This window comes from Talpa occidentalis, unplaced genomic scaffold (assembly GCF_014898055.3).
Source record: "Talpa occidentalis isolate TD23 unplaced genomic scaffold, MPIMG_talOcc4v2.1 talOcc4.6, whole genome shotgun sequence".
NCBI lineage: Eukaryota > Metazoa > Chordata > Mammalia > Eulipotyphla > Talpidae > Talpa > Talpa occidentalis.
In genome coordinates, this window is record NW_023604972.1 from 7898598 (window position 1) to 7923218 (window position 24621).

General features: G+C 34.6%; 1 protein-coding gene across 7 annotated transcripts in view; it reads right to left on the minus strand.

Annotated features, from left to right (window-relative positions):
• Nucleotides 1–24621, minus strand: part of LCORL (ligand dependent nuclear receptor corepressor like) — a 131336-nt gene that overhangs the window by 83914 nt on the left and 22801 nt on the right. For all 7 annotated transcript variants that reach the window (XM_037529086.2, XM_037529088.2, XM_054688048.1 and 4 more), the window contains exons 2-4: nt 11290–11355; nt 1621–1700; nt 596–725 (exon numbers count right to left, since the gene is read on the minus strand). In XM_037529086.2, the coding sequence (XP_037384983.1) occupies nt 596–725; nt 1621–1700; nt 11290–11355 (276 nt within the window). The remainder of the gene's footprint in view (nt 1–595; nt 726–1620; nt 1701–11289; nt 11356–24621) is intronic.

The following is a 24621-nucleotide window of genomic DNA, read 5'->3' on the forward strand; positions in this document are numbered from 1 at the left end:
CGAAGATTCCATATTTCTCTATTTTCCCCCAGTAACTAAGATATAAAAACTACTTCCTGATATACCTGTATCAAGTTATGTAACAAATGAAACAAGTGGTTCAAGTGGTTTAGGAAGCAAAAACAAACACTGACATTTTAATGTCAAGTAAGTATATTCAAACTGCCAAAGAAACACTGAAATCACAACTTGGCTGATGAATGATTTAACTGCTGTATTTCTAAATATAGTTTTGCAATGTATCTATTACTTACTGACAATGAAAAAAAGTTGAACTCTTGAGATAGATCAGCATCAAAATAAAGACCAGAAGCATAAAAAAAATTTCCCTGTCTGTCTATAGTAAGAGAGTAAAATGTATAAAATAGGGAAAGATTTCAGGATAAAATAGTGAAAAGGAATACCAAATAGAAGACTAGGACTACAGCGATTGGGTATCGTAATATACATGAAAAATATGAAGAAAAAGTAAGGAAAAAGAAAGCAGCAAGTAGGAAATAGAGAATGAGATATAAAGAAAACTTGTATGTGAGAAAAATTCAAACATTATAGATCTCTATTGCAAATTTTAAATGACAGAGTACACCAGTATTACCTTTCTTTCGAAAGAGTGCATTTAGGTAAGTTTCTGCTTGGCATTCAATCTTTTCAGTGTTGGACTGGCCCTGAGATGATAGTTCCTCTGTTGGTGTTGACTGTGAAGAATCAAGAGAAGGCATGCAATCCTAAAATTAAAAGAAAACAACATTTTAAGAATTCACTCTTTTAATTTAAACACACTACTCTATTAAAAAATAGCAAAGCATTGTCTAGATGTTCATTTGTTTCACTTTTTAAATATATCAAGTTATACAGAAAGAACATAAAATTTGGAGTCAGGAAAAAAAAGAAATTTAGCTTTGAGGGGCTAATTACTTAATCCTAAGTAAAACTGTGGTCCAAAGAGGGAATAGCTGATAAAGTACATATTGCTAACTCAATTTGTTGTAATATCATACTTCCAAAGAGTTCTAACAATAAAACAGGTATGTTTATCCACTAATCTGACCAAAAGGTGTACAGGTTCTTAAGTTCTCATTTCTTATCAAGACTTTCTCACAATACATAAAGCATTAGGATTCCTACCACACAAGAAGATGCTGCTTGCATAGTTTAATACGTCCTATTTAGGGTACACAATGATATTTGATTATTTATACACAAGATAATTGTGATATACAAAAGACTTCAAGAGAAAGTAAAAGGCTAAAAGCAGTTATCACATTATCCTCCCAGTACTGCTTCCTAAGAAATTAGACTATAGGGTGGCCTCAGACCAAACTAGGCTTCTAAGCTCACCCTTCTCTACCTAAAAATAAAACAGACATGAACTGAACTTCGTGAGCGAGAGAGCTCTGAGAAAGAAATGTGAAATAAGCAAAAAAGATGAATACTTTGAGATATTCAACTGCAAGTTAAGCTATCAGCTTTCTAACATAAGATTCTAAAATATTCTTCTCATTAACAAAGTCATATATTTAAATTTCTACTTGTAAGTCACAAATTTTCAGAACAAATTAAGTTACAAAATTGTGTTACAATTATGTAATTTAGAAATAATTTCATAGCACTATAACTTACACTGACTGCTTCTCTCTGTAGGTTACAAAATGAACATTTTTCATCCATAGACCAGTCAGTCAGCTCTTCTGGTTCACAGTCTTTAAAAGAGGGAAAAATATTCATTAAATACACTAACTTTATTAATACAAATAAAATTACCACTCTCCACAGCAATGGCTCATATGGGTGGGGGGGAAAGGAGAGAGGCTAGTTACTAATAGTAAGGGGAAAAAGACTAACTTTAAAATTAAACTGGCAACATCTAGAAGAAACAGAAAAGGCCATAAGGAGAGTAATTTTGCACTATTATGGGACAGATTAGCAAGAACAAGTGGGTCATAAATTAATTTTTCAACACCAGGAATTTAAGTATCATCGAGCCATCTTAAAGACTCATTTTATCACTGATATTGTTTTTATTTTCACATTACAGAAATCAGAATGAACAGGGAGATATGAGGAAGGAATGAATTTTGTACATCATGAAAGACAACATTAAAATAAAAAAATGAAGCACCAAAAAAAGCCCACAGATTTGAGACAGTGATATCCTGTCCAAGAAAAAAGTAGAAATCCAAAGCTTAAAAAGTCAGATCAGATTTTCATTACATTGTTTAAAGCCTTTGTTGCAAGTATTAGAGTAAAAAGCAGTAAGTTTTATTATTCAGCACAAATCATGGATTTTCTACCACAACAGCGTTCCTTATAATGCAACTATTGTAATATATTAGTGTTTCTGGAAAACAAACATTTCCTGATGAAAGAATTTTATGAAGGTGTAATTACACTTGTCATCCTAACTATACTTGGTATAGACAGTGACGCTTCAAACTTACTCCACACAACAGAAATTCCCCATTCCCCCCCTCCAAAATTCCTAAGTGGGATCTCAAATACATAAAATTATTATCATTATCTTTGACAGCTAAAAAGCACAAGAGGGGCCTCCCCAGTGGTGCAGCGGTTGAGTGCTAGGTTGTGAAGCTGCCCTTTGCAGCGCCGGTTTGATCCCCAGCCACAGGGCGAGGGTTCCACATGGTGCGCAGACCTCTCCTGCCGCCCGCTGCTCCCCCCTCAGCAGTGTACTTCGTCAGTCTGCCTGTTCTGCTCTCCGCTCTGGCTCTGGTGAATTCTTACCCTCCCACGCTTCTCACTGTACCCAGTGCTTGTATAAATAAATAAAATAAATCTTAAAAAAAAAAAAAGCACAGGAGTACCACATACTTTTGAAATGCACAATGAAATCAAGTACATGTTGCTGCTAAACTACACAGGAAATAAGCTTTTCTTTTTTGTAATGATATGTATAAATACTAGCTAAGATCAGCTCCTGGATACTCCCGCCTCAATCTAGATATATGGGTCAGAAAAGATAATTAACTTAATTATCTTAGATAAACTATTATCTAAGGTTAAGATAATAGTTTAAAACTGCAGTGATAATACCTTTTGACTTTCAGAAATATTCCAAACATTTATCTAAAATTGGAAAGGATAGGGAATAAGAACATGAGGACCTGTATAGGGTAATGGGAAGATACCATTTAGATTTGAAGTGTCCAAAAATCTGGGATGGAACTTGCCATTTGTAACCTTGTCAAGTCGCAAGGTTTTTATTTTTATTTTTTTAAGACTTATTTATTTATTTATATAAGCACTGGGTACAGTCAGAAGAGCGGGAGGGTGAGAGGATTCACCGGAGCCAGAGTGGGGAGCAGAATAGGCAGACTGATGAAATACACTGCTGAGGGGAGCAGTGAGTGCGGCAGGAGAGGTCTGCGCGCCATGTGGGACCCTCGCCAGCCGGCCAGGGATCAAACCAGCCCTGCAGAGACTGTGGGCAGCTTCACAGCCCAGCACTCAACTGCTGTGCCACCAGGGAGGCCCAAGTCACAAGGTTTTTATTTTAATTTCCTCATATATAAAATAAGAATCCTACCACCTTATTTGTGGATCAAATGAAAAAATGTGAAAATAAATTAGAAACTACAAGACTAATTATAAACAAGGTAGAATTTTTATCACCATTTTTCAAATCTTGTACCATTACACTTGCATCTTATAATTAGGTTGGTATGCTGAAGATAGACACTTTTTAATATGTGCTTAAGAAAATCGACAACTTTTTGCATGCAATCCAATGAAGTTTAAGCAATCTACACAATTAAAAACCCAGAATTGCAGCTATGTAGATTTATATACAGTTCACCCTTGTTGCTAGAACAGAATCATTCATTCATACTCTTGAATATAGTATCATTCATAGAGTCTCTTATTAAGAGGGAAAACACTCTGACCAAGGAAGGAATGTGGGAGAAGTAATAACACATATTCCAAGCTCAGGCGCTAGGAGGCATGTTAAGTCCCTCCAGTTCTCATAAGCTTCCACCCATGCAATGTAATACACATCTGCCTTAGACTGGGACCTGGAGTCCTAAGAAGATGATATGATATCTATCCACAGTCCAGAGTCCAGGAAAACAGATCACCCATAAAGCATGCAAGAGATTTTGGAGTTCTTTGTTATGCAGTATTACTTGTAGCAAAAACTTGACTCATATTCCCAACATAATTTTCATAGGTCAAAGAAATCTTACATTTTTCTTTTTTATTATGGTCTCATGAATAGGGACTATGAAAGGGATCCTACCGTCGAAATTTCTGAAAAATGACTATGAGGCCTGGAGATGGGGTGTTTTTAAAAAATGTTTCTATGCTTTTACAAACTTTCAGTGATAAATATGTTGACTTAAGGAACAACAACTTTGCAAGCTAAAATTAGGCAATTCTGAGATTATCATCACTTAATTTTAATTATTTTAGGATAAGCTTTCAAGATGTTCATTAAAATAATGCCTACATAGTTAAACAGCACTGAATAATCAATGATCATACAAATGTCATTAAATTTTGACTGATTCAAAACTGACTTTAAATACAAATATTTAATAATTACTCTTTAACAACTCAACTTTGAGTTGAAATAAATAATAGTTAGGAAACATTTTTTATAAATGGAAAGAGATTTTAAAAAATTAACTCAACTAGCTTTATCTTATCTCTGTGTCCAGGTTACTTTTTCCTGTCATAAAATTAAATAAATACTGCTCCTTTTTATCTCTCAAAATTTGACAATGAATCAGACATTCCTCTCTAAAAGAAGCTCTATCTTGGAAAGTTCATACTTTCACATGAAGCTATAAACTCAAAATTGGTCAAATTATGTACCTTATAGAAATAGCTTTATTAAGAAAAAGCAATGTCATAATGAAACCTGATAGCAAATGATTGATGAAGATCATCAACCTTTCCACCAGGGACATACATTCTTGGGTTCAAAGTCTGGCTCCCATCATTTCGCCTAATCTGTCTTGGAAAGATAACAGACACTAAAACTAGAAGGCCTTGGTACTGAACCGTAGGATTTCCACAAAGTAGCTGTGACCTTGGGCAAGTTAACTTTTCTGAGCTTCAATTTCCTCATCTATAAAATGAGGATAACAATTGCATCCTAAGGCTATAGTAAAAATTAAATAAAAACACATGCAAAATACCAAGTCGAATAGATGTAAATTTCCCTTTCTTTTAAAAACCATACTTTTCTTGAATATTTTTATTCTCTTCAGTATCTTTTAATCATAAAAAATAATTCTGGAATCTCTAAAGCTCAATCATAAAACATAATTTTGGAATCTACTAAAGCTCAATGAAAACTGAAATGGGAGAATACTGAACTAAGTTATTCATGAAAAGGTAGTTTTATTTATTTTTTTAAAGATTTATTTATGCATACAAGAACCGGGGTACAGGCCAGAGGTGTGGGGGGTGAGAGGATGCACCAGAGACAGAATGGGGAACAGAACAGGCAGACTGACTGAAATGCATGGCTGAGGGGGGCAGTGGGCAAGACAGGAGAGGTCTGCTGCGCCATGTGGGTAGCTCCTTGGCAGCTAGGGATGGAACTTGTGCTGCAGTGGCTGCAGATAGCTTCACAGTGCTGTGCTTAACCCCTTGCACCACCAGAGAGGCCGAAAAAAGTAGTTTTAACTGTTGATTTTGGGGAAAGATACTGAACAGTAGGTAACATAATTAAGAGATAGTTTTTCAAAATAAAACCACATATTAAACTATACTGAAAACACAGGAGAAAAGGAAAAATTGTTTGTAATCCCATTACCGAGATAAAGGTTAACATTTTAATTTATATTTTATGCTTTTTTAAAAATCAGGATTAGCTGATTCTTTGAAAAGATCAGTAAGGCTGATAAACCACTAGGCAAGCTAGCCAACAACAAAGATAACATAAATTTCTAATATAGACATGAAAGATGGCCATCGCTACTGAGCATATGGGTATCAAAAGGATAATAAAACAATATTATGAAAAGTAATTGCAAGTTTGGTCACTTTAGATACATTGGACAATTCCTCGAAAGCCACTAGTTACTAAAACTCACATAAGAAAAAAATAGATAATATCAACAGGTTTAAATCTACTAGAGAAGTTAAATCAATCATAATAAATAAAAATCTTCACCAATCAATTCATTAATAAACTTTCAGAACAGAAAGCACCAACCCATATGATCTTACAATCTGCCCTGAATACAGAACCAGAGAAATACTTCCTCACTCATTCTGTGATTCAACCATTACCCAAATACCTAAACATGTTGGAAAAGACACCTCATCCAAGATACAAAGATAGTAAATAAGTTTATAAAAAGATGCTCAATATTGTATTTTATTAGAAAACTGGAATTTTCGACAATGAGATACTGCTACACATCTATCACAATGGTTCAAGTTCAAAACATTGACAACATCAATGTGTGTGAGGATGTGGAGCAAAAGGAACTTAAATTCATTACTGATGGGAAACCAAAACAATAGAACTACTTCTGAAGATAGTCCAGCAATTTCTTACAAAATCAGAGTTTTTCCATATGATCTAGCAATGGTGCTCAAGAGGTATTTGTATTTACCCAAATGAATTGAAAAGTTACATCCACACAAAATCTTGCACATGAATGCTTATACCTGCTTTATTCAAAATTACCAAAGCTTAGAAGCGGCCAAGATTTCTTTCAAATAGGTGAATGGATAAATGAACTGTAGTACATCCATACAAGGCAGTATTATTCAGCAATTAAAAAAAAAGCTACAAATCCATGAAAAGACACAGAGGAACTTTGGGCCACACTGTTCAGTGAAAGAAGTGTCCAAGAAGTCTACAAACTGTATGATGCCAATTACAAGACATTCTGAAAAGAAAAAATAAGGAGACAGTAACTAGATCATTGTTTGACATGGGTTGGGGCAGGGAAGAAAAGTGAAAAGTTGGCATACGAAGGATTTTTAGGACAGTGAAATTATTGTGTTTAACATTATAATGCCAGGTTTGTGACAGTGTACTTCTGGCAAAAAGCATATACAACACACAAAGAATGAATCTAATATAAACTACAGTATGATTCATCAATTGTGATTCAACCATTATCCAAATACCTAAACGCATTGGAAAATGTTTTTTTCATTTTTTCACTTTGTATCACCCAAGATACAAAGATAGTAAATAACAAATCACCATCAATGAAAGATGTTAATGTAAGGAAAACTGAGGGGGGAAGAAATTCTACTTTCTACTCCATGTTACCATAAATTTAAAACTCTAAATAAATTATTTTAAAAATTAGGATCAGATTATACACACGTTGATTTATCACAAAATCTCCCATGCTCTACTGTATACAAACGTATTTGTGCACAAACACAATATATAAATATAAAAATATATTTTTTAATAAGCAAGTTTATCAAAGAGATATATAGTATCTTATTTACAATATACTACTGCCTGATATTTAACCTATTTCCTTGATCTTGGAATCTTGGTATTAAAAACACCATGGATGAATATACTCAACTGAGCTGTTGCATTTACATTGATAAGAGCAGTGTTGATAAGCCAATATTAGATTCTATGGTTTTAATATAAATAATCTATTCATTTTAGAAGACAAGGCACTTCTTAGTTAATACTAGATCGTGACTTGCTGGAGGAAAAGATTCTTATTCGTGTTTCTTTCCATATTACTAATGTACCTAACACAAAATAAGCATTCAAAATATTTCATCCAAGCAACCTTCCTCCCAATACTGCCCATCTGTGTCTATGAAGGTGTCTCTTTTTTCTTTTACTGTTTCCTAGTAAACCTGTCCTTTTAAAATGCTAAGAAAAGTTTTCACCCAATAAATCTTATTAAAAGTTTTATTGTCATAATGCTAATAGTTGCAGAAAAGGATACTGAGTCAAAAGCATTAAATTTCAATTAGTGGTGTAAGTCAAGGATCAGCAGTCAGATAGTAAATATTTTAGAATTGTAAGCCATAAGGACTCTGTCATAACTATTAAACTCTACAGTTGTAATACAGAAGAAGCCATGACAATAAGTCAACAAATGAGAGGGGCCACGCCTAATAACTTTACTAACAATTTGAACTTTATGTAACTTTCACATGTTATAAAATAATTATTTTCAGTTGTTTTAACTATTAAACATACAAAGCCACCCTTAGTTCATAGGTCATTCACAGCCAACGAGCTGGATCTGGACTACATGCTATGGCCTACAGACCTCTGATATAATCTCCCTTTGAAATGTGGACACATCTAAAGAAAAACCAAAAAAGGTCTGTCAGTTTATACAGGCTTACTACACTATTTATATTTTTGTAAATGCCCATAGTCAAGGCAAGTAAATCAGATAATCACATGGGTGAAAGAAACTGGCTCACTAATAAAACATGATAAAGGACTGACTAATGTAGAAAACACAGGTGGATTTTTGCTTAAAAGTTCTGTGACAGCAAGAAAACTGAGTTGTTATGAGGTGGAGAAAGAAGACAGGCCTTGATATTTATATATCAAGAGAAACTTATACTAGTAATCTTAGCATCTAAACATGAAACCATTTTTCAATAACTATTAAGAATAAAGCAAGCACGCTTATCTAGAAGAGGACAGAATAGGAGATGAAGATGTCTGTAATTGATAGCTACTACATGCCTGTTTAATTTTCCTTCAAAACATATGGCTGTCTTCAACCTTGCACAGATACAGATTTACTACCATAACTGATATCATCACTCTGAAGCCTTTAACTTTTAAGAGATTTTTCTTTTAATTCAAAAAAGTAAGAAAAAGGAAGATCGCTTTACCTAAGAAATCTGGGGAAAAAAATTCGGATATCTGGTGATGAAAAAAAAACAATGAAATAAACATGCGCAGGATGAAAAAAACACTGAGTTGCAAAGCTGAGCTCATCTTGTAACTCCCCTTTTCTCCAAAAACACAGAGAAAAGGGACATAAAGTAAAAGATCTACCTGAATTAAAACAATAAATAGAATGAGATATATGGCAATGAGATATTAAATTAGTGAGCTCCACAATGAAATTTATGTGGTCATTAAGAACGATGATCCAGAACTTGACATACCTAAATGACATACCAGTGAACAAATACAACAGGCACAAAAACTGTACACACTGTATTTACAATATATACTGCTAAAATAAAATACATACAAACATATAGTTTACATTTATACAAAAACGTTCACCGTTATCTGTGGGTCATGGGACAAGGGTTAATTTCTTTGTGGTTTTTTCTGTATTTTCTAATTTTCTATAATGAACGTGTTAACGTGTATACTAAAAAAATACTAATCTAAAAACACAAACATTTGGGCCTCCCTGGTGGCACAAGGGGTTAGGCACCGCTCTATGAAGCAATCCACAGCCTCTGCAGCATGAGCTCGATCCCCGGGCCTGGCCAGGGAGCAACCCACATGGTGAGGCAGACCTCTCCTGTCTCGCCCGCTGCTTCCCACAGCAGTGCATTTCAGTCCGTCTGCCTGTTCTGTTTCCCACTCTGTCTCTGGTGGATCCTTCTCACTCCCCTGCATCTCTGGCCTGTACCCCCAGCTCTTGTATGCATAAATGAATAATTCTTTTTCTTTTTTTAAAAAATAAAAACACAAACATTTATTTTTTTAGAACATCCTGTCTTCCATATAAAAACCAATGAATTTCTGAAGGAATATTAATATATACATACATAGTAACTATATAAATAAATAAAAGAAGTTACAAGTTGCAAACTGGGTTACCAGGCAGCAATTAAGTATAATGCTGATTACTGATATAAATGAGGGCAGCTGGTTAAGAAATAGTAGCTGAAGAAAACATCAAACATAGATTAAATTTGTGTTTCTTTAAATTTTTCTTTTGCTCATTTGGAAGCACAGGAAAATAGGTGAAACTGTAATTAGTACTGCTTATAAACATACCAGGTAAAAACATTTAATTCAGTGTTAAACTATGATAAAATGAGAAATGATTAAAGATAAACGGTTTTAGCCTTACAAATGAATAGACACAATTGGAGCCTCCATTTTTAGAGTTACATTCTACAAGATATCATTTGGTTGACTGAAGAATGGTGGTTGGGAGAAATGATAATTCATAGATACTTTCAGTTCTATGATTCATAACCCAACATTAGTAGTGAACAGAAAGGGGGCCTCACTGGTGGCACAACAGGTTGAGCACAGTGCTGTGAGGCTGGCTGCAACCACTGCAGCGTAAGTTCGATCCCCGCCGGTCAGGGAGCTACCCACATGGCGCAGCAGACCTCTTCTGTCTTGCTCGCTGCTCCCCTCAGCAGTGTACTTCAGCCTATCTGCCTGTTCTGTTCCCTGCTCTGTATCTGGTGAATCCTCTCACCTCCCACACCTCTGGCCCGTACCCAGTTCTTATATGCTTAAATAAATAAATCTTTAACAAAAAATAGTGAGCAGAAAACTTTTAACTACTCCCACATGACTCCTCACTCTAAAGATTTATTTATACAGAAAAGAGAATGACCTTCAGAGAATAACACAGTTCTTAGTAGAATGGAAGGTGCCAGAACAGAAGGTAACAAAGCAATAAACACCACATAAATCAAGCAGATATAAGATTCAAAAAACTTCAATCAAAATCAAAAGCAGAAAATCAGTATTAGCACTTACCCATTTTGAAAATTAACTATACTGTAAGAGTTGTCTTACAGTCTTAATGTTTACAAAAATGTTTTCTCCTAGGGCTCTACATTCCCAAGCAAGTAATAAAATAACTAAATTATGGTTTCATAGCAATTAAATCACAGATCAATATCTTCCATTGGAATTTATGCTAGTGCATTTAGAAGAGGAGGCTATAATAAATAATAATATTATACATAATGTAAAACTCTAAATACTTGTCATGGGCTCCAGGAGTGGCAATCTGAGTTTCAGGATGCCTATATCACAGAGCAATTAAGAGATATTTATTTAATATAATCTCTATAAATTTTTTTAAGAGTAAGAACGAGAATGCAATGTACAAACTAACAAAAATTAATTTCACCATTGAGATAAAAATAAGCTTTGTTTTTTATTTTGATTAGTGTACCAAAACTTTCAAAAGATTATATTAACATAAATGAGTGGAATAATATTTGGCTCATTTTATTTATTCATTTAAAAATATCTTCCAGTTAAATGAGATCACAAATTCATGTTCGATATAAAGTTAATGTAGAACAACTATTTTTAATTTGCAAATAGGATAGGTTAAAATTTTCCTTAAAAAAAATTACCTTCAAATAAACTGAGGTCTCTTCGTAGCCGTGGTCCATAAAGCCCTTCTAGAATACTCTCAAAACCTGTGTTTTGAAAAAGAGAAAAACATACATTCACTACCAGAAAAAACTTATTTTTAATAATAAAAAACTATCTGAGTCATACAATTATAAATTTAACATTACTATGCACTATGATTTTTTCTTTAGATCAATGAAGTTGAACTAAGCAATTTTCAACATAGCAAATAGTCAAACCATGATGAGGTATTACACTGCTGTAAAGAAATTAAAATATTCAAATTCTTACTAGTAAAACAGATAAACACCTTTGTCATTTAGAAATATTCCCAGATGGGCAAGTTTATTTTGTAAAAATTTCATAAAGAGAAGACTAATTAGAAAAAAACTATTTGTTACAAAAAATGTTAAAAAACAGTATCTTTAATCTCAATGACAAAAATGATTATATGAGTATCAATAGGAGTGTCAACTGTGTGAAGTAGATGTGTAAAATTTAAACCTACCTGTAAAAATTCAAACACAACAATTTGTTCATGAATATGTATTACCTTGTTTTAAGAGAAAAATGACTGAAAATCTTGTCAAGTAAACAAAACCCATTTGTGTGCCAAGCATTCTATTTTCTGGATATGCTATATATAAGATTTTAAATGTTCCTTTGAAAGTCTGTATTATCAGTTGATAAAGTTATTAGGCATCCAAAGGAAAATGACTAGAATGGCAAAATAACTAAGGAACCAAAAACAAAAAAATTTAGGAAGCTTATAGAGAGGAAACAAAATTAAAGGTGGCATTATAGATCCACAAAATGAAAAAGAGATTTTCTCTGTAGTAGTTCTAAATTGTAAAACAGCGGAAATACTAATTGAAACATTTCATGTATCATAAGATCAACTGTGTGCCACAGGCAAAAAGGGCAACTTTTTTCATTTAACAGAACATGAAGAAATCATGCATCTTACATCTGATACTGCTGTAGATATGACAAAGTTAGGTTGTTATTGTGGTACTTGGGAAAATATGTACTTAGTAAAATTTTTGGGAAATGCACTAAAATGATTTAGTACTAGTCCCTGCAAGTAGAAATTTCAGGCAGAAAAGTGAATGATCCTCAGGGAGAACTTTCAAGAATGCTACAGAAAAGATTTTCATCTTTGAGTAGACTGACTGAGCCCAAACTTTCCATTACAAAGATATTCCAATAATATTTTACCGTGATCAGTATGCACAAAAAATAGCATTGCAAAATAACTTTAGGATGTTATTCTGTGGTATATTGGACAGAATGTATAGCTTCTTCCTGTATAAGCTTACTGATTTTAAATCATACACATTTTCAAGATTTAAGCCTGAAAATAAGAACACAAATAAGAACTTAATACTTTTGTTCTACAGTGTTTCTCAACTCCTCCGAAGATAAGGCAAATAATAATCCTTTCAAGATGTATTCAGACTGCATAATACTGGTGCAAATGTAAATGGTATCTTTAGTTAAAAGTTGTGTTTCCTGTAGGTTTATAAAAACACAACTGAGGTTTGCATATTGACTTTGAATCTACCAACACCTCTAAACTTCCTATTTATAAAAATTAATCTGATGATTCTCTACACAAAAATATCTATAGTTTTATTGTTTCCTTACCCTAATTGCTTTCTTCTTTCCTAGTCTTGCCTTTATGCCTTGACTAGACCTCCATCATGATGTTGAATATCAGTAGTGATTAACAAGAATCCTTGACTTATACCTAATCTTTCACACATAAAGTTTCATCATTAAACATCTGCTTTATACTTTTAAGACAAATACTAATTATTACATTAAAGATGTTTCACTCATGTCTAGCTTGCTATGGGCTTTTTCCTACCACGAACAGATGGAGAAATTTTATCAAATTGATAAATCTATTTAGAATCTATTGAAATGATGTCATTTTTTTTTCTTAAATAATTTCATATGGTGAATTACAAAGAAAGTTAAACTACCCTCTTCCATTCCTGGGAAAATGCAACATTATCATGAGGTATATTTTTGCTGGATTATCATCTGGATAGATCATTTAAAATGTCTGCATCTATGTTCAACACGGAGAATGATCTATGATTTCCTCTGTACGTCAGTTATGATATTAATGTTATATTATCCTCATAAAATGAATGGCAGTATTTTTTGTTTTGCTACTCTCTGGGGTAAAAATTAGGAAATGTAGGGTTCCTTGCCTCAATATTAGTGGAACATGTCAGGTATGTCAACTGAGAATAAAGTCTTTCTAAAGTGTTTATTATTAACCAAATTTATTTAACTGTCATAGGACTCTTCAGATATTCTATTTCTAATGTTACAGCTTTCTAGGAACTGGACCATTTTTATTATTTTCTAATTTATTTGCATAAAATGTTTAATTATTCTTTAATCTATCTAATGTCAATACCATCTGTAGTAATGTACTTTTGTTTTTATTTCTTACTTGGGTTATTTATGTTTTCACTTTCCCCCTCCTCAGTTAAGCGTCATTAGAAGATTCTATAGTTATGGTCTTCTTTCTTACAAACTTTAGACTTGACTGAATATGAATATGGTTCAGCTTTGTTCTTTCTCAATATGGAAATTGTGCACTCTATTTCTATTCTTCTTGAGGTTAACCAGAACTTAGGTTATAGGTCTAAAGTTAATCAAAATCATTTCTCATTCTCCCAGAACTTAAGACTTCCTTCCTATGTTTATTATTGCTCTGTCTGTAACACCAAACATTATGTTCTCTTATGTTTGCACACATATTTACCATTCTCTTTGTTCTTCATTATTTACTGTATCTCAGAGCATCCATCTAGGATCATTTACTTATGCCTAAAGTGCCTACTTTAAAGACTGATTTTTTCTCCTAATATCCTGATGAAAGACTGAGTAAAAGTATCTAAATTATTCTCACCCTAAAATTCATGCCACTCCCACTTACGTATTTTATCTCTTTCTCTTTCCTTCCTGCATGTTGGTTAATTTCTCTACTATGTATATTCTACTCCCAAATTCCCTTTACTGCACAACCTAGAGCTAATAAATCCTGATTGTTGTATAGAGATAAAAATTTCATACAATATACCCATTTCAAAGATTAAATAAGTTTAATAAATTTGACACATGAATACTTTCATTTAGCTAAGAACACAATCAAGCAAAGAATATTTCAATCAACCTAAATAGTACCCTTGTGCCATTTTAAGTTAGTTTTGCCTGAAACACCACAAAGTCCAAGGAAACACTAATTTATATTCTGTCATTATAAATTCTTTTCCAGAGATGCACATAAATGGAATCACAGACCATATACTCTTTTGAGTCTTGCTTCTTTTGATTAGTAAACTGTCCTTGAAAACAGAATTAACAATAGCCTAAATTACATATGTGAGAACAAGGATAAGAATTACATCACGCTTCACATCCAAAACTATATATACACCACTCCCTGTGGCGCAAGGGGTTAAGTCTCAGCGCTATGAAGCTATCTGCAGCACAAGATTGATCCCTGGACAGCAAGCTGACCCACATGGCACAACAGACCTCTCCTGTCTTGCCTACTTTTTCCCTCAGCAGTGTATTTCAAGAGAACCACCTGTTCTTCTCCCGACTCTGTCTCTGGTGAATCCTCTCACTCCCCTGCATCTCTGGCCTATATCACAGCTATAGCTTGCATAAATAAAATAAGTCTTTAAAAAAAAAAAACTCTACAAACCAAAATACAATGGGGGACATAATTCAAATGCTAAAAGAAACTATCAACCCAGAATTTCATACTCAGCAAAAACAAGCTTTCAAAAATGATGGAGAAAAGACATTTTGGACAAAGAAAAATGTAAATAATTCATTATCAGAAAGCCTGCATTACAAGAAATATTGAAAGAAATTCTTTAGGCAGAAGATATCTGTTTCCACACACACATTTAGATCTGAAAAAGAAATGACTCAAAAAAAAAGTTAAGGTAAATATAAAGGACACTTTCCCCCTTAATTGTTCTAAAAGATAAATTACTATTTAAAGTAAAAATTGTGTCAATATTAGTTAAGAACAGAAGTCTTTCTTTTAAATCATGTATCTGATAAAGAACTTGTCCCTAAATTACTATAGAAATCTTAAAGATCAACCTAAAAATAAAACACGTTTTTAAAAAATGGGTTAATATAGTTGAGCAGACACATCACCAATGATGTAAGTATGGCAAATAAGCACATAAAAAGGTGGTACATTTATTAATCAGTGATATGTAAAATTAAAATCCCAATAAAAAAATCACTATACACATATCATAACAGCTATAAAGAAACTGCTAATACCACCTACAGACAAGGATGCACAGCAACTGGGTTTCTTATAAATTGCTGGTAAGTAAGTCCAGGCTACAACTTTGGAAAACAGTTGGATAATTTCTACTAAGTTAGACATGCTACCACGTGATCCAAGAATCCCGTTCTTAGATATTGAGCCAACAAAAATGAAAACTACATTTATACAAAAACCTATATACACAGGTGTTCATTGTTTCATTCACAATTACCCAAAACTGGAAACAACCCAATGTTCTTCAACTATTAAATGGATTAAAAAAATGTAGTACAGTAAATTATTCCTCAGCAAAAGAAACAAACCATAGTTGACCCTGAATAACAGAAGCATTAGGAACACTAACTTCCAGGCAATAAAAATCCATGGATTACTTTTGTCTATCCCAAACATAACCACTAATACCTTGTGGTCAACCAAAAATCTCACCAAAACAGTTGACTAACACATATTTTGTGAGTTATATGTATTATACATTCTATTCTTACAATAAAATAAGCTAAAGAAAATGTTAAGGAAGAAAATCATGAAGAAGAGAAAATCAGGAGGAAGAGAAAACACATTTACAGTATGGTATTTATCAATACTGTAAGTTTACACTGTTTGATGTAAGTAAGCAGATGACCACCAAGGAACACAAGACAAATTTAACTGAATCACTGTGTCAGAACTCTTAACAGTACTCTATAAATCATAAATATAAACCTTGTACTTTCCACCCAAAAAAAAATTTTTTGACACATCCTTTTTTTATTTTTTCACAATACAGGATTTCTCCCCTCAGATGCAATAGCCATATTTTTCCCACCACCAAAGTGCCCACAGTCCTGCACCACACTCTCTTGCCCTGTTCTTTTACCCTCTCCTTCCCTTTCCCCTCCTGATTGTCTTAGATCTATAGTTTGCTTTTTAAGGGTTAGTCTTACAGTTTGTCTGATCCTTTGTTTGGTTTCTTTAGATGCCACATATAAGTGAAACCATCCCCTTCTGGCTTATTTCACTTAGAATAATCCCTTCCAGTTACACCCATGTCACCACAGATGGCATGAGTCTTGTCTTTTTTGAGTGTATTCCATTGTGTGTATCTTCTTATCCACTTGTCTGTTCTGAGGCACTTGGGTTGTTTCCTTATCTTGGCTATTGTAAATAGCGCTGCTTGCTATAAGCACAGGAGTGCAGGTTTCCTTACGAATTGGTACTTCTGCGCTCTTTGGATAGATACCTAGAGAGGAACTGCTGGATTGTATGGTAAATTCTTTTCAGTCTTTGAAGAAATTGCCACACATTTCCAAGGGGCTGGAGCAGTCTACATTCCCACCAGCAGTGTAATAGGGCTCCATTTTCCCCACACCCCTCCAGCACTTCTTTGTGGTTTTATTTATTTATTTTTGATCTGAGTCATTCTAACAGGTGTCAGGTGGTATCTCACTGTGGTTTTGAATTGCATTTCCCTTATAATAAGTGATGATGAGCAATTTTTAATCTGTCTGTTAGCCATCTGCATGTCTTCTTTGGACAAGTTCCTATTTAGCTCTTCTGCCCATTTTATGATGGGGTTGTTTATTTTTGTTGAGTTGTATAAGTGCTTTGTGGAGCTGTAATATCACTCCCTTATCTGATGTAATCCCAGTTGTTTATTTTCTCCTTCATTTTCCTTGCTGCTGGAGATGAGTCTGAGAATATGCTTCTGAGGTTTATGTCATGGAGCGTTTTGCTTATGTTTTCTTCTAAGTATTTCCTGGTTTCAGGTCTTATAACCAAGTCTTTAATCCATTTGCTCCTCTCTCATAAATTAGTTGTCCACAAATGTGTGGTTTTATTTCCTCCCTCTCAAAATTTTTTTAAATATGGCATAGCAGATGGTTCATGAAACAAAAAAGGTGAAGATGATTATTGAGAATTAAGTGAGGTAAGAAACCTTGAGAAAGATGATCTTTAAGAGCAATAAAGTCAGGCCTCCCCAGTTGTGTAGCGGTTGAGCGCTGGGTTGTGAAGATGCCCGCAGCCTCTGCAGCACCGGTTCGATCCCCGGCCTCCGGGCGAGGGTCCCATATGGCACGCAGACCTCTCCTGCTGCCTGATGCTCCCCTTAGCAGTGTATTTTGTTGGTCTGCCTGTTCTGTTCCCCTCTCTGGCTCTGGTGACTTCTCTCACCCTCCCACGCTTCTGACTGTACCCAGTGCTTGTATAAATAAATAAATAAATTAATTAATCTTAAAAAAAAAAATTCCCAAAAAAAAAATCACAGGCCTTTTAAGACTAAAAGATGAGAAGGCCACCATGAGGACAATGTGATATGTTCATATTAATGTGAGATTTTATAGAAGAATTCATCAGATGACCCTAGTCCCTTCTCTGATAGGTGAAATCAATTTTTATATATACAGGTAGAAGTTAAGAGAAAAATTAGGAAAAAAATACTATTTTTAACAAATGAAAGATTAATGAAATAATTTATTTCAGTTACTATACTTAGCCAATCTCTCTTACCACCACTCAATTCTCTAGTCTGGTGTTCTGGGCCTATCTCAACAATTTCCAAAAACTCTGTTCATTCCTTTTTCTCTGCCTCTTTTTGGCCTCCCACTCCTTGTTCTCCATCCCTTCTTTTGCTAAACTCAAATCGCATATCTTCTAAGAAAGCAGCATTCATTATACCATTCCTCATTAATAGCTGTTTGTTTTTAAATGTCTTCTATGCTCACCTGTGTCACACAATTTAAGTGCCTAAACTATATCCAATGAAGCCTTTCTAACCCCAAGTGTAACTAAAGACAACAGAGTTCATAAAACTGAGGTTTTGGGAATTATACCTTTCAAATTTCAATACATGAAATACTTTGGGAAACCTATTGTTTCCATAAGCCATAAAGTAGGCGTTCTACTATTTGACATCAGTATATCTATCACATGGAGGCCTTCCATTGCTGGATAGATCAAGAACCTCCAAATCAAATATAAACTAAAACCTAACCTCTTTTTAGAACATGTATATAGATCTTTGGCTTGGGAAATAGTCACTAACTCTATTACAAATATGCAAGAAGAATACTGTACCTTCTTGCCCCTTTCCTAGGACAAAAGACCAATCCTAAAAATCATACTTCTTTTCTCATGTCCTTTTTGACCCACCGATACCATTTCTGAAGACCTAAACCTAAGCTGAATCTAATCTCTCCTCATTCTGGTCAAACAGAGGTACATCTGAACCTGTTACCAAGTCACGGTGATATACATGGAGCAACGGGTATCTAAAGTAGAGCAGAAGTAGACTAGTTAATCATAAATAACTGCATTATAAACTTGATGATGCTTTCTATATTCTCAATTCTGTTTCTCATAATGGTAGTTGTTAAAGTTGAACTAATAACTCCAAATTCAGTGCTATATTTTTATAATGAAAATACATCACCTATAATGCTTTTCTACCTGTAAATTTACCTTCAGACTCTTGCGCTATAAGTTTCAATTTTGTTTTAAAACTTAATTAAATGTATGCAATTATCATTCATGTAGCAAATCTGACAGCTCTGACCTACTTGACATACAAAGCAACTGACTTTTTCTAAGGTCCCAATTATTTAATGAAGAGCGCCTTCCATCAGAACTTAGATAACTCCATTTAAGTGTATCTTTACTTCCATGGTGGCAAACCATACTTAAAATAGAAATATATCGAGCAAAACTACAACATATATAGAATTTCAGATTTTTGTATCTGCTATACTCTTGCCACTAAACAGTGACACCTGGATTGAAATGTAATAGGCATGAAGGTAAATGAAAAGAAATCAGACTCTGGGGTTGGAGGAGTAGACAATGAGGGAAGGTTTTCCAAAAATGATGGCACCCAAACTAAGAATGAGAGCCAAACAAAACAAGAAAGGGCACATTACTTATCTAGAAAAAGAGAGCAGCATGCACAAAGACATAGGTGAAAGAGAGCTTCAAATCTCATGAACTGAGATATCCTACAGAAGTTTATGTAATGATAAAAATATTCTATATATCTGTGCTTTCAAATACAGGAGTTGAGAAACTGATTTTTAAATTTTATTTAATTTAAATTTAATCAGTCATGTTCAGAAATTGAAAAAGTACACCATAAAAAATGTGATGTGAAAGAAGGAATATAAAAGGCAAGAGATGTACGCAATATCCTGAAGGGCTTAGCAGGTTTTGCTAATTTTTATCCTGAAAGCAAATGAGCCATGGAAGAGCTTGAAGCAGTCAAACGACAGGATTAGCTCTGCATTCAGAAAAAGATCACTCAAGCATCAAGTGGTAAATAAACTAAATGAGAAAAGAATAAAGATAGAATGGTTAGCAAACTTATAGAAATACAGCAGAGAAAAAACAAGAACATAAATTTAGGCAGCATAAGTTTGCCTAAGAGAAAGAAGATGGTTTTGAGTGATGGAATACAATAAAATGAAAATAACTTGGTAGCGTACTTTCATTTTTTAAGGTGGGAGTGAGACGAGTAAAGATTTCTGGCTTGAGAAATTGAGTGAATAAACCTTTACTGAGACAGAAAATCCATGAATTGGTTTTGCTTTGTTTTGTATGATTGGTAGACGTGATAGCAGCTGATTTTAGCATATGCTATCCTGGCTATGTGGACATAAGTAAAACAAAATATCTGGAGGTTATCAGTACACAGATAGAAGACAGAGTCCCATTTTCCAATTAAATGCATTTTCTTCAAGTATCAGAATAAAAAAAATTTAATTTAAAAGTTGTTTCTACTTTAATTGCTAATGTAACAATACTGTTTTCTACCAGAAATGCTGAGTATTTCACTACATAGTAGAAAGGTCAATATGTCACCTGGTAGTATCATGATACCTGCCAACTAGCCACCACCCCTGCCAACACTCAAATCCCTGCAAAATGCTGTACTGTATGCCAATTCAGACATCCACACAAAGCTGTTTCTTCAGCATATAATACATTCCAATTGCCATTCCCACCTCCAAAACATATCTGGACAACTTTGAAATCATAAAACTCCTAGAAAACAACATAGGGTTTGAAAAAGCTCCTTGACATTGGTCTTGGCCATGATACCAAAATCATAGGCAATGAAAATATAAACATGTGGGATTGCATTAAATTAAAAAGCGATTGCATAGCAAACAAAGCAACCTGCATAATGAAAAGGTAATTTACAAAAATTTTTGCAAACCATATGCCTGATAGGGAGTTAGTATCTCAAAAACACTGGGTTGTCGGAAAAGTCATGCTGTATTTTTTCTGTTTCTTACAACCCAATATAAAAAGAACTCCTACAACTCAATAGCAAAAACAAAATCCACGAAACAAAAAAAAAACCCAAAAAAGAAAAACAAAAATCAATTTAAAAAATGGTAGAGGAACAGAACCGTTATCTTTCATAAGATACACAAAATGGCCAACAGGTACATAAAAAGTGCTTAACTTGACTGATAAGGGAGATGCAAATCAAAAATACAAGGCACCCCTGTCAGGGTGGTTACCATCAATAAGACGAGAGATAAGTGTTGGGAAGGATGAGGTAGAAAACAAAACCTAGTACTAGCATTGTTAGTAGGAATGTATACTGACTGCAACCACTATAGAAAACAGTGTGGGGATTCCTTAAAAAATTTAAAAAAAATGGAACTAACACACTGATGCAGCAATTCTACTTCTGGGTATACATCTGAAGGAAATGAAATTACTATCACAAGAGACCTATGCACCCCATTTTCTTTTTTTTTACATTCATGTGTAGACATGTGATTATAACATGTATTGTTACATACATTAAGAACACTTTTTTGCTTATACTGAATAAAAGCTGACCTGATAGCTATTGCTCATTTAATCTACTCCAATGTATACCTAAAAACAAGTAAATTCCTAAATTATTTTTTTATTCTGCATGTAGAAGAGCTGGGGTACAGGCCAGAGGTTCAGTGGGTGAGAAGATTCACCAGAGACAGAGTGGGGAGCAGAACAGGCAGACTGATGGAAAACACTGCTGAGGGGAGCAGTGGGGAGACAAGAGGGGTCTGCTGTGCCATGTGGGTAACTCCCTGGCTGAGGATCCAACTCAGGCTGATGTTGGCACCAGATGACGAGAAGAGCCCCATGTCAGTCGCCATATGATGTTGTTTTTGGAGTTAGCGCAGGGTCGTTGGGGTCACTCTGGGAAAGGTTTCACCCGAACTCCCGTTTCGGCGACACGCAGCGAGTTTCTCCACAAGACAGAGACAGTAGTGATATTTAAAAGAGCAAGTTTATTAGAAAAGGGACAGAAGAGTAAAAGACACTTGCCTAGACACAAGCGGGCAGGAAGAGCTGACCCGAAAGGGACAGGTTTGCTGAGAGAGGCCTACGTGGCCTGGAGGAGAGCGGCCTCCACTGAGGGAGGTCAGCGAAAAGAAGTCCTGGCAGGTACAGGGCACGGGCAGGCAGGAGGCTGCTGCTCTGCGGAGGGAGAGAGCTGGTGAAAAGAGGGACCTGCACAGGCACAGGTGGGCAGTGGAAGTGCTGCCTGCACCCCATTTTCATGGCAGCATTATTTATAATAACCAAGACATGGAAACAAAGTGTCCACTGACAGATGAATAGAGAAAAAAAGATATGATGGAATATTATAGAGAGATGATGGAATATTATTTGGCCACAAAAAGGTGGAAACCCTGCAATTTGCAACAAGGATGAATCTAGAAAGTGTAATTAGCCTAAAACAAATTCCATTTAATCTCACTTATATGTGTAATTTGGAAAAAAAAAAAAAAAGGGAATTCATAGAAACAAAGATAGGGGAGATAAGCTACCCAAGAATGAATAAGCTCTGGGGTGTTAAGGTACAGCACAGTGATTACAGTTAGCAATACTGTTGTCTACTTGAAATTTGCTGAGTAGCCTAAGATTTTTTTACCTCACATACAAAAAAGATAACCATGAAGTGATGACTGTGTTAATTAACCTGATGGTGGTAATCACTGCACAAAGCATATGTATGTCAAATCATTATGTTGTACACTTTCAACACATACAATTTTATCAATTTTACCTCTTTGTGAATCTGGGAGAGGTGGCAAAGAATTACTGCCTCAATTCAAAGTTTCATCTAATCCAATCTAGTTTTCGGCTGGATTAGCTCCATTGTTATATGCTTTATATACTACTCTGTATTATTCCCTTTGGAGCTTGTATCACAATTCTAATTATGTGTAATATTTAAATGTCTCAACCAATCAATTATTCATATAACAAATATTTGCATGTCTCCCAAATGTTCTAGAAGCTGGGAATACATCAATGACTAAAAAGAATTCTGCCTTCAACAAAAATTGGGGGAAGGAGAATGACGTGATGAGTGGGAAATCACATAAATCTTTGACTTGTTTTTAAAAGATTTATTTATTTATGCATACAAGAACTGGGGTACAGGCCAGAGATGGGGGGGGTGAGAGGATTCACCAGAGACAGAGCGGGGAACAGACCAGGCAAACTGACTGAAGTACACTGATGAGGGAAGCAGTGGGCAAGATAGGAGAGGTCTGCTGCGCCATGTGGGTAGCTCCCTGGCTGGCCGGGGATCAAACTCGTGCTGCAAATGCTGTGGATTGCTTCATAGTGCGGTGCTTAACCCCTTGTGCCACCAGGGAGGCTTCAAATCTTTGGGTTTTTTGTTTTTTTTTTTTTTCTTGTGGGACCCTCGCCGGCTGCCGGGGACTGACCTCTCAGCCCAGTGCTCAACCGATGCGCCACCAGGGGAGGCCCCAAATCTTTGACATTTTAATGTGATAAATGTCACAAAATTCTTTAAGCTCCAAGAAGGGACCATGTGAACTAGTTTTACTGTGCCTATACCCAGCATCTGGCCATATTAAGTACTCAAATATTTGTTAAATAAATGTTTGAGGAAAATTTTCACTAAAATCTAAGACATTCATTCACAAAACAACTATCCGAATATAGTCCAATTTGCAAGATAGTTTTGCAAAGAAAAAAAGATCTGTTATTAATAATTATCTTTCTTTACATCCTCTGTATTTCTGAAATTCACAGCCATTTATTTATTTACAACCTACCTGCTCTAAGAACAAACCATATTTCTATCTGGCTTAGTTTAGTTTTAGTGTCTCTTCTATTCCTTAGAATCTAAAATACCTCAGTTTCCATGTAACCAGTGCCTTCTTTTTAAGTGTTTTTTTTTTTTTCCCACTATTTTGTTCAGTCTGTTCTTTGTGTAAGTATACGTAAATATAAGTATGACTAAAGGATTGCAGCACCTCTATTAATAAAGGTGACTTAAGGATTGCGATGCCTCTATTAATAAAGGTGTCTCTATTACAAGATCCTAAGGTTACCCTAATCCTCAAACATGAGCATATAAATGAAACTATTGGCATCTACTACTATCAAGGAAGCTGCTAAACATTCTAAAGTGAACAGGACAACTCCCCACACCAGAGACTAATGCAGCTCAACTTGTCAATAGTGCCAAGATTGGCTCAAAAATCAGCATTAAAGAAACTGACTCAACAATTCTGAATAGACAGTAAAAAAGAAAATCAAAAAGATTACCTTAATTATCCATCTTTTTCTCTAATTTACACTTATGCAACAAATGGAAACCAAACTAGCCATGAAGAATTACTGAGGAATAAGCACAAGTTGAACATACATGTTACCCCGTTCAAGGCTTAAGTACAGACGTGATACTAGACTAATTGTTAAATTGTAAAAATGCTTCTTAGTCACTATGGGGAAAATGATCTCTCCTCTTATTAAGACCCATTAGCATTCCCTGACTTTTATATCTAATATGAAATCCGTCTTGTCCTCTCATAAAACAGAAGATGATAATGGATATAGAAGTAATATCCAGACTGGACTCCCAGATTTGTCTTCAGACCAGCTATGTGATCTCAAACAAATAACATAACTTTTTCAGAATCAGTAATTCTTCAGTAAAACTTGGAATATTATCATACTCCTATGCTGAGTAATA